Source organism: Maylandia zebra, linkage group LG4 (genome assembly GCF_041146795.1).
Source record: "Maylandia zebra isolate NMK-2024a linkage group LG4, Mzebra_GT3a, whole genome shotgun sequence".
NCBI classification, from domain to species: domain Eukaryota; kingdom Metazoa; phylum Chordata; class Actinopteri; order Cichliformes; family Cichlidae; genus Maylandia; species Maylandia zebra.
Window position 1 is genome coordinate 30,474,229 of NC_135170.1, and position 12,023 is coordinate 30,486,251.

General features: G+C 40.4%; 1 protein-coding gene across 2 annotated transcripts in view; it reads right to left on the reverse strand.

Moving 5' to 3' along the window:
• The window catches only part of kcnj19a (potassium inwardly rectifying channel subfamily J member 19a), a 28,523-nt gene extending 21,675 nt beyond the window's left edge, over window positions 1-6,848 (reverse strand). For both annotated transcript variants that reach the window (XM_004552387.4, XM_012919371.4), the window contains exon 1: window positions 5,830-6,848. In XM_004552387.4, the coding sequence (XP_004552444.1) occupies window positions 5,830-6,495 (666 nt within the window). In that variant the 5' untranslated portion in view covers window positions 6,496-6,848. The remainder of the gene's footprint in view (window positions 1-5,829) is intronic.
• Window positions 6,849-12,023: the final 5,175 nt, after the last annotated feature.

Below are 12,023 nucleotides of genomic sequence, written 5' to 3' on the forward strand. Positions count from 1 at the left end.
ATCCAGAGGCCCCCAGAACACAAGAGACCATGGAAGACCAACAGAGGGGCAGCCGCGCCACTGTTCCAGTAAGAGCTGAGGATAGTCCCAGATGAGGGCTCGCCCAGCAGCCGCGGAGCAGAAGTCAGGGGGAGTTGCAGTGACGCGCCCGTGAGCTCCGCCGGCCCCCAGCTGTGCCTGAGTGACCGAGCCCCAGGCCGAGAGGCCGGGGGCACCCCACCTCCAAAGGGGCCCGAGCGAGCCCCAGGCCCCAGGCCCCGACAGGCGGCCGCCAAGGAGTGAGCCGGTGTGTACCCGGACGCCCACAAATAGCTCACTTTAATTAGTTTTGGGATCCAATCTCAAGCCTCTGGCAGTGAAGTCAGACACAGCGAGACAACATGACCTCCACTGCTCCAACACCTCGCCTCTTCTCCAACTTCCCACACTAGACTCAGCACACGGCTTCATAATTAGTTTATTGCTAAATCTTAACGTGGAGATAATACCAAAGGATGCTTTGCTGCTTTCTCGGTGCGTGAAAATATGCAGTAGTAGTAGAGAGCGTACTGGAAAGTAACAACCTGCCACATTTGCCTGAGTACAGAGGCATGTAAAGTCATACTGATGAGGTCGCTGTAGAGGCTTAAGCTCCGCTAAAATTAAAATGAGACAAAATTAGGTGTAGCTTGAAACGCTGAGACCAGGTTGGAAAGCCATTCAATTCTCCATGTGGCAACTTTGTGACTTTGGCAGATATGGTGTCACAATGTTCTTGGCCAAAATGTGTGTTTGTTGTCAGCGTGCACCCTGTGAGTTCTTCTTGTGTGGAAAATTCTTTAACGAGGCTCATGGTTTTAGTATTGTTAGGAGCCTAAAGATGCTGTATTTATGCAAAAATAATGGTCCAGTGCTTTACCCCTGATAGAAGAAAGAAAAACTTCACATTACAGATCCGGAGCAATAGCAAATGCCTCAGAAAGAAACCTTGGGAATCCAAGCTGTACATCTGTTCTTATGTATATTTGAGAATGCACACTCCTACATCAGAATGTTCTGTCCTGTGTGGACTGAATTATTTAAGTATAGAATACAAACACACGAGAAACATGAACAGAGCAGACTTTCCAGCTCTTGGACTCGCTCATCAATACATGCAGGGATTCGAGGTCTGTTTTTTCCAGCCCTCTGCAGCCTGATAGTATAATTGAGTCTTTTCTTATTAGAAAAAAAAAATGGAAATCAATTCCAGTTCTAGTGCCTGTGTAACCTGCTGTGCAATCCTCTGAGAAGATATGCAGCCACGACTATTTTACTCCCTTGTATATCTCTGAAATAGAAGGCACCATTCATACAGTGAAAATATTAAGAAAAAAAATCTGCCAGGCTCTACCCAGCTGTTTCACTGCTCACCATCTCTTTCAATCAATGTCCTGCACACTCACACCCGCCTCCCGCCCTCACAGCTACACCAGAGTCATATTTTCAGCTTGGATGTTCCACCAGGATGCCCTCTGAGGCTGCTGTGGATGCCTTCCAAAGCTGCATTTCAGCTGCTTATGGTGGGACTTTAAATGTTGGCTGTCATTGGTCAGTCTTTTCCTTATTTCGTTTATAATGCAGGGATTCAAGGCCTTTTTCCATGTCCAGTGATCATCCACAGCAGTACTACAGGGCTCTTTCCAAACACAGCAGCAACAGCAATAACTTTTTGCAAGTTGAGCTGAATCCCTTAAATTCTAATTTTTAAGAGATGAGAAACAGCATATATGGCAGAGGATAATCACAAGGCTGCTTCCTGTCTGAACATCGCAAACACACTGTGTTAAATGTTGATTTTTGACTTTATCTAACAAAGATTGTGCTAAATTGTCCCTCAGTGCGGTGCCGATTTCTTCTTGGCTTAAGAAAGCAGTGAGCAGTGTTCCCCTCTGCTAATACGAGCCACAAACCTCTCTTTGGCTTCTTGGGCATGACCAAAATGAGAGGGAAAACCAAAAATTTTGCTCGTAGGTGTGAGCTGATGGCCCAAGGCGCTTTTCAAATGAAGGCTCGGTGTGTCCATGAATTCCAGTAGGAGGTGAGACAGACTGATATGTGATTTTTCTGTGTGGTTTTTAGTGTATTTTAGTTGGCAGAGTACAAAAGGACAAAGAAATAAAGCAGAAATAAGGTTACTTATTACTTTACGTTTGTTCTTTCACAACTGGGGAGTCTGACAACAGGCTACTCTACCTTTCTTTTTACATATGCATGAGGGGTACAGCCCAATTCCCTTGATTGTATCCGCGTTTCGGTCAATTGCGTCATTCTCTTGCATCTTATTTCCTCTCATGAAAACACAAGGCAGGAAAAAAAGGAACTGTCTTTTTGTCTGAGCCTTCATCTGAAGCAACGTCCATTTTTTATTTCATTTTTTTACATTTTTGTCTAGTGACAGGGACACAGCTGGTCTGTCCGTCACTCTGATTTCAAAGTACGATGGCAGCTTTTGTTCGTTTAGAACATTGCACAAGTAATGTTACTACCATCAGCGCAGCGGCCACAGCACACGATATTTGAATGTGTTACCTGCACTGCATTTATATTGTGTTTATTTCTGTCAGACTTCACTGGTAGCATAAATAATGGCAACAAATAACTAATTTGAATCAACATTTAAAAAAAAAAAAAAAATTCTCTTTATTATTTCATATTAATCCCAGTTGTAACCTTCATATTTTTTCATTTTTGGGCTAATAAATCAAACTGTCTGTGTAATATTTATGGTAAGTGATTAAAGGCATTGCATAAGAACACTAGGGTAAAAAAAATCTTTATTAAAATGTATGGTTCTTTTGACAGTCAGACCTACAGTTGCATGGTTCTAAATTTAAATGATGAAGTAAATAAAAAAATGCTATTGATGCTGACTTTTCTCTTATTCTTCTATTTTCTCATTTTAATGAGCTGACAAAAGCACTTTCAATGTGGAATGATTTAAGAGTAAAGTGAAGACTGAGTCTGTGGATTTACCTAAATTCTCTTATTTAATTGTTCTCCAAACACTACAAAGACGAGAAGATGCTATTTAATATAATAGAAACCTTGAGAAATGTGCTGGTACAACCCACCACTGTTTAAAGACATTAAAAAAATGCCTTGCAGCGCTGGATGAAGGAGTTGGTTCAGCTTTGTGCAAATCTCGTTTGATGCTTGTTTTGATTCCCACAGGAAACGGAGCTACGCAGGTGTTTTCAAATTCAATTCGGCTAAAGTGCTTCATGCAGAGTGGAGGGAAAGCTGATCGTTGTCATCTGTGGTGTCCCACTTCTTTTTTTGTTTTAATGAGTTTGGTAAGAAATACTGCGCAATGAAAAGATTTAGTAAGGAAACGAACTACTTTAACCACACTGGTGGCAGCAGGAGAAAATACCCGCTCATTTACATCTCTGCATGTAAATGAGGCGTTGAATGCTTTATAAGTTTGCAAGTTACAGTTTATGAGAAGCAAGAGGAAACGCCTCAGTTCAAAAGACTAACGAGTAACGAACATCGTATTGCAGGCACAAACTTTCTGGGTTGATTTGTGTAGATGTCCAAAGCTTTTCCAGATAAATCTGCAATAGTTTTTAGTATTTGAACCCCACTGATACAACTATGTTTCTGCTTGCAGTTCAAATGATAGAGATTTACAGTTGAAGTTGAATTTTGATGCAGTGTAAAAACATTTGTTTTGATTTCTGAAGTTTGAGGGCTGTTCGCGTATTCCACTTTAGTTTCTTAAACTCTGCCTCTCTTTTAAACTCTTTCTAAACAAGTTAAATGATTCCACTGCCACTAATGTCTTTGGGTATCTTATGATGAGGCAAGACTTAAAAAAGGCTGTAGTTCAACAGCACCACCAACATTTCTACACAGGGACTGCACTAAAAGGCATCCAACTTAAAACAATACAACTATGGCAGTAGTTTAATTCAGCATCGTATTTGATGATAAATATTTACACGTATGTAAATCCTAAACAAGGCTTGTGGTCTGTGCACTGACTCACCAGACTGTTAGTTTTTTTTCTTTGTGTGTGTGTACTCTGGCAGTGCTGCTACAAATATTCTGTCTTGGTAAGAGAGTCTTTGAAGCGAAAGAATAAGGTTAGACCAGAAAGCCCTTGAGCAAAAAATGATAAAAAAAAAAATCTAAGAAGCACACAGTGGATGCTGTATTTATTGTATTTCACAGAGAGGGGGAGTGTAAAGAGGATGTGGGGTTGGCATAGGTCTTGGAATATATACTGATTGTATTTCTGGCAGTCTGGAAAGGAAGCAAATGGGTTTTACCTCAGCTCCATTTAAAAAAAAAAAAAAATTAAAAAAGGAGTTTCCATTCTTTTTAGTGATTTCATGTCTGTTCCAATCTCATTGACACTCCTGTTTGTTAAGTTTTGGATACCCATGTTATTAAAAAAAATTGCCTTCAGTTTCAACTTACTTAATTTAACACTGAGCTCCAGTGTACTGATGTACTGCAGTTCACACTATCACTGGTGTATTACGCAGGTGGAGAGAAGCCTATGGTTCAGTCTTACAAGGTAGGCGAGTGAAATCATCGCAAACATGTGCAATTTTACTTTCTGCCTATGGGGTTGTTCACTTTCTCCATGCTTGTAACTGTGGAATAGCACAGTCCTCCCTGCCTCCCTCTTTGCCTGAATGCATCATTAAGCTGACCAATGCTGTGCTTGATGTAGCTGTGCGGAGGAGAACACACATATAAACAAGCTCCAAGCACCTCTCTAATGCTGTTTGTCTTCTTTATGGCCCATTTTGCACATTGAACATGGATGTGGCTGAATGGAGCTCTATTACGATAATTAACACAGGGGGGCCTGTCAACCTTGGTGCTGTTTGTGGCAATTTTCTGCATTGCTGCCTGTTTTTAGAGTTTGAGGTTTATTAGCTGTATTCTCCCAAAATCTGCTAAGTTGAAGCCAAAATGGCACAAACCCACTTCAACAATGCATAAGCTTCTTCTTCTTTTTTTGCAGCTAAATTCAAACACTGCAGTGCTTTCTAACTCTTTTTAAATTTCAGAAAGGAAATTTTAAAAAAAATGCATCACCTTAAATACTTTTTATGTCTTAACACTCTCTCTCCAGAGCATTGTTTTACTGAGTCCAGTGATCTGCTGTGGTGTGTCAATCTCAGCTCCCTACTGATTCACTGAGTCTAACTTTCTATCAAACACAAGGGGGAGGGGCATCTGTCTGTCACATCTGCTTACTGATACACTTCTATCTGCCCATGTGTCACCAGTTGAAGCGGAGCTGATGCTGGACACAGTAGGGACCATGCACGCTGCAGCCCCCCCCCCCCCCCCCCCCCCCCCCCCAATGACAACACAGTCTTTTCTCTCTTATTTCAGTGGTTTGTGAGGCACCCATCTGGCTGCTGCTCAGCTTCACCATATATACTTGTTATATACTTGAGCAATTTGCAGCTTGTCTTTGGCCTCGTGGGCTTAGGTTAGAGATTCAGCGATGCAAGCTGTCATTCAAGTGTGCAGTCACGCTTAAAATAAATGACCGTGGAAGCTTAAGGAAAGTAAAAAACAAACAAAACACGGGATGCCAGCCTTCAAAGAAAGTGCTCCACGCTGATGAGATAACGCAGTGCTGCTGAAGCTCCAGTGTATCAGCAGGGAGTCTAACAAGTTAGTGTAAGTTAACTACATTGCATCTATTTCAAAGTCATGATTTGCTTTACTGATGAAAGGAGATGTGGTCTAAAACGAACTGCTCTTACTCTTGCAGATTTAGCTTCTTTTTAAATTTATTATTATGTTATTAGCCGAGTGTGTCGATATTAAGCTTACCTTTATAAGCTTGCACCTGATCTGTGCGGACACCATGTGGCTGTTCCGTAGGTTGCCCACACGGAACATGAGGCACAGTTTGCCGTCTCGCAGAGAAATCACCGCGTCCTGACTGAACATGAGCGTTTCTGCGCGTTTCTTGGGTTGGGACATTTTTATGAACATACAACCGATGAGAAAAGCGTCCACTATGGAGCCCAGCAGCGATTGGAACAAGAAAAGGATTATGCCTTCCGGGCACTTCTCCGTAATGTACCGGTAGCCGTAACCAATTGTGGCCTCAGTCTCGATGAAGAACAGAAAAGCTGAGGGGAAGTTGTAAACATTGGCCACACAGGGGGTGTAGGATGAGTCGTGGCCATGATTTAAATCTCCTCTGATGTACGCAATGACCCACCACATCGATGCCATGACCAGCCATGCGATGGTGTAAGTTAGGATGAAGATCAGTAGGTTCCATCGCCACTTTAAGTCTACCAAAGTGGTGAACAGGTCAGAGAGGTATCTGCTGGTCTCTCCACCGAGGTTTCCGTGCTGCACATTGCAGCGACCGTTCTTCTCCACGAAACGCTGGCGTTTTTTCTTGACCGGAGCAGAAAAAGATGAAGCCCGATTTGTGTTAACCACCTGATAGTCTTCGCCAAATTTTCTACGAAGTGCCGCCATTTCAGCTCTGCTGAAGAAAGTGGGGGAAAATACTTGCAGTTTAATCCATGCTTTGGTTGTTTTGGCCTCCAAAACACTGGTTACCTGTAGTGCGTAAAATGCGCCATGGCCACTTTAGCGCGCACATGAAATCCTATGAATAAAAAAAAAAAGAATCGTGCGTATTTCAGTGCTTTTAAAGCACAGTCATCATCCTCTCAGATAAAAATTTCCACTGTTCTGCCAGTTACTTTACATGACATCTGAGGATCGCTGACTGTAGCTGTGCGCTCTGCTCAGCCTCCCCACACTCTAACTGGTGTGATACTCGCCAGTGGAACGAAATACGATGAGTTGTCTACCATTCACAGCCTCTGGTGGGCTGTAAAGAATTGGAAAAAAACGGAAGAGGGAGAGATGTGAAGAGAGGGAGGGAAGGGGCAGGGAGAGAGGAGGATAGAGTTACACAAGAAGGCGTTTGTGTGTAAGAGAGAGATGGAGGGAGGCGTTCAGTTTGACTCTTTTCTGTCCAGTTCATTCATACAGGTAGTCAGTGTGAGGCTTAATTGATATATTCATCAAAGCTTTGGTTAATTTATTCATTGATTCCCTTTGAGTAGTCATATTGCCTTTATATTACAGCTGCTTATCCTGCGTCTGCACTGAGACACACAGCCACACAAAGTAAAGAGACTGGAGACATTTTGTGCTTTAAAGTTAGATTGTGCCATCTACTGGATAGATAACATACATACATATTTATTTTAGTGGACTGGGCAACATGGGGGCTAGGGTATCACTAACATAACTGCTGATAATATTTGGTCTTCTGCTAGCCTGTGCCAAATTGCTAAAAACCTAATAATCTGAGATATAATTAGTAAATTAAGAGCAACTTAAAAGACAAATGGAGTAGCGGTTTATGTGTTAAATATTCTTCTTGAATGTCAGTTTTTACGCTGAAGACATTGGGTTTAGGACATTTTGAGAGATGACCATTCTTGGTTCCCTTTTGGCCTCATTTTAATCAAAGCCACAAAAGGTCTGCACTTCATGCAAGTGCCATTATCATTATTAACTAATGCATAATCACACTTTGAGTCACACAGATAGCATAGTCCTCCAACCAACCCTCACCTCAAGTGTCTTTGTTCAGCCCTTTCATTCGTGTTGAGACCCCAGTAGGAGTATTTCTGATATAAAAGAGCTGTGCCCTCTGAAAAACAAGATCTATAATCACTTTGTTCCTCTTTCAATGTATTTTTAGCACTTAATCAATAAATGATGTAATGGCCTGATTTTTCTGGAACTTGATTTTTTTGGTTTTTGATCCCTGTGGACTTTTTAGTTGTTGCTTCTGGTAGGCATGACAGCGGAACAAAAAAGATTTTTAAAAATATATGGCACCAGACAAAAAGTGCAATTTTAAGTAGCTAAAATGAATCCAGTCTAAGGAAACCGTCCAGCAAGAAATCCTGCTTTAAATATTGTAAGTTTTCAAGTAGATGTAGGCGTGTAGCATGGAACAGAGGGGTGTTTTGTGATTTTTCCCTTCAATTATTTTGAGAAAATTGGATAGAAAAAAGCACAACCTGCTCTTGCTCTGACAGTTCAAAGATTTCTGTTCAGCCATAATCAGTAGAAACAAGTACTCAGAGCAGAAATCTGACTGCTCAAGTTATCATTCATCACAACCTCAAGAAGAGACTGAGATAGCATAGATGTTCTTGTTCTAGCTCATTTGAAATTACTTTGTCACTGTAACATGAGTATATTTTTGCCCAACACGTGTTCTGTATCTATTGTTTGTCTTTGTATAAGTCAATCCCCTTTAATGATTTGTTAAGTAACAGCTTCTACAGCTTTATTTTTCTTTTATGATCTGTTCTTTTGTACTACGGGTTTACCTGATGGCTGCTGTTTTGTTGTTGTTTGTCAAAAGCACCTCTATTGTCCCTTTGGTGACAATAAAAGTTCTCTCATTTTGAAAGCAAAGGTAAGAAAAGCTGAGGGGTTTTATTATGCCAAGTTTAGACAAACACAATATCAGCTCGATAATGGCCCAACTTGAGAGATGTAGGGCCCTCGGCGAGAGGCAAGACAATTCTTCCCACTATTCTCACCTCACAGCATACTGAGAAATAGACTCACTTTTTTTCTACCTTTCCCTGCCCTATAAAACAACGTCTGCAATGTTGAAATGCAAATTACTATCCCAGATGCTAATATACATGGAAAAGTAAAAGATAAGCTGATGAAATTAGGATCACGCTGTTCTCTTCAGACAGCCCACAGCTATTCTTTACTTTCTGTTTTTCAATTTTAAGGCAGCCAATACTTGCCTTGAACATCATTCTTTATTTACTCTTTTGGTGAAATAAGTCGGTTTACACCCCTGCTCCAAGACATAGTCATGCCTGGATAAAGTTCACTTAGTTGGGGACCAAAGTAACTGCATCATGTCTCACAGGCAAAAATTTGTAACACATAATTTTAAATATTATAGTTATTTAATATCTGTTATAGTCAGAATATCCGATAGTTTGGTTCTATAGCACCGGTAGCATAAATAGTGCAGAGAAACACAAGTAATTTTAGGGTACTTCATGTTGCAAGTTAAAGATCCTACAATATTAGAGAGAGCCAAGCACTTTGTTACTGTGGAAAGGAAAATTTCCTTTGAACAGGAAGGAAGAGAAGACAGAAAAGGAGCATAGATATTTAAACAATCAAGACAAAGCAGGAACAGACAAAAGTTAGTGACATGCAGTAATGGCAAACAAAAGCACAGCATGCACAGAGTGAAAACAGCCATGTGACGGAGAAATGTTCAGTGCATCACGGAAAATCCCCACACCTAAGGGATGGTTCAGGGTCACCTGACCCAGCCCCAACTATAAACCTTATCAAAAAGGAAAGTTTTAAGGCTAATCTTAAAAAGTAAGAGGGTGCCTCTCTCCTAAACTTAAACTGGGAAGAAGGGCCTGAAGGTTCTGCCTCACATTCTCCTTTTAGAAATGTTTTGAAATACAAGTAAGCCTGCAGTCTGACACAGAAGACTGCAGGCTGAGATACTCAGTAAGATACATAATTTGTAAGTGACTTTAATTCAATTTTGCATTTAACAGAAAGGAAATTAGCTACATATTACAGCCCTCATATTAGGTACACCAGAGTAGTGAGTTTCAGAGATGCACAAGTGCTTTTTCTAGCACCTGTCAGTACTCTCGCTGTGGCATTGTGGATCCAATTAAGGAGTTTTAAGGAGCATTTTCGAACAACCAAATGATAAGGTATTACAATATTCCAGGCTGCACATAGCAAATGAACAACAAACAGGATGTACCCAATTTTGACAAAAATCACATAATGACAGAAACGAATCCAAGAAATTTTGCACAATGTGCAGGTTAAAGGAAACACTCTGTTCACAAATGTTGAAGTAAGTACTGAAATTTGTACGGTCAAATACGATGACTGAATGTTGTCTGAATTTACAGGCATGAAACTGCACATAATCCAGGCTGTTATGTTTTAAGACATGCCTAAGGATTTGTGCTGTTCTGTGAAGTGAGCCATAATGATAAAGGCTTTATATTCACCACATCAAGAATTTCATTTGTAGTGTCAGTTCTTCAGCATTTTTACTCAGTGACTATTGTGCAGTATTAGAGTCTGCTTTATATTATGCTGAGATTCCTCCTAATGGAAAAATCTAACAGAATTTGAGGAGAATTAATGGCAAACTGAAAGCTTAATCATTTGAACACAGAAAAAGATGACTCTGCACTATCTTCAGGTCACAAATGCAAGAAAGGGATGAGAGAGAAGGCAGACCAGGATGAACAAAAGAGCAGTTATCAAAAGCACTTGGGAGTACTTCTGGAACACTCTGAAATATTTCTTGTGATAAAGGCAAATTCTTGTAGACATTAAATTGCCTGGTATGTTAAAGTGTTTCACCTCTTAGTTATAGTAAAAGGCAAACCTGCTCCACAGTCCCAGCTGTGGGTGATAAAACTGGCATGATGCAACAAAATGGAATTTAAACTGCAGTTTTCCAACTGATATTTGTTTTGAAAGGTACATTTTTATTAGAATAATAATAATTATTCTCATTATGAGCACGTTAGCTTGGAAACTAAAAGTGAGAAAAGTTTGTACACGTCACAGGTGTTGCATTTTATCTTTATATCAAAGCACATGAACAAACCAGGACAATAGAAACTCCTTCAAACAGATTTCTGACGAGATGAAAAACAAAAAACAAAAAGAGAATGGCTCATTTATGATCAGTTAAAAGTAGCGCTGTGCTGACTCGCACTGTTGAAAGGAGCAGCTGTTCTGGGTGATTCAGAAAAAAGCTTTTGAAACAACTTTAAATGACTCCAGTCAACACGGAGCCTTTGAAAATAAGTTATTATGGCCCTGCCTGATAATGTTGTGCTAAGCAAATGTTTATCGTAAAACAAAATGTTTGCTTGCTCATATTTGTGCTGCGAGTTAAATGAAAAGATTGATAGCACTTGCTGTGATTAATGAGATGCTACTGGCAGCAAATGTTTTACTCAGCTTAATGTTAAGAATGAAAATTAAAAGAAAGCAGCCAGCACCAGTCTCTATTAAGGTAACAAAGATGCCTCTTGGTGACCATCCCCAGGTAGCCTCTGCATCTGCTGAGCTGAGCTGTCCTCGTACACCTTGAAAATAACAACACCTACATTAGAAAGCTGTTGCTCTCAGCTCTATATTCAATGCTGCCACACTGATTAGCATTCTGAGCTTGAGTGCTATTCCCTGGAATTGGTTATTGGTCGGGAAAACTCAGAATAGATAGATCATAATAGATAGAAATAGAAATTATGGGTTTTATATTATATCCGTCTGCTAGGATTGGCTGGTTAAAATCTTTATCTTAACAAGCATAAATATATACTGGAGTCTGTAACACATAACAGTGTGGGTTTAGTATTGATAGTGTTTTCTGATTTGTTTCAAATGAGCAAATATATCTCTTTTAAAATCAATATATAATATACCAGCTGCACAGATTAACTAATGAGGGACTTGTTTCAATAGGGTGAATTCATATACAGCTGTGACCCTCGTGACAATGGAGGATTAGAGTGCAGACAGCCAGGATCGCCATCTGTTATGTGAAGGCATCGGGCTTTCCCAGTGAGAGGAATTGAAATCAGCACAACAAAGGAAATCTCCAAACCTTGGCCCTTAGCTCTGCACTTCTTCTTTTTGGCTTCCATCATTAGAATAGAGGCGATATTGGCGATAACATCCAGACTGTGTGCATATGTGTTCAGGGATGAGGTACATGCTGCAGAGAAAGAAGGAAACAAAGACGTGCAGCACAGGATGAATTATTAATGAGCAGTTAGAAGTGCTAACCATCTGTGTCATAAGATACACAAATTGCTTGAGATGAAAATGTCAGATTGGTTGTTTTTTTTTCTCGTGTTCCACCCTTCTTCAGGTTCAGACACGCTCACTCTTGTGTCTCCTCCACAACGAGGGCATTCATTGAACAGGAGTCC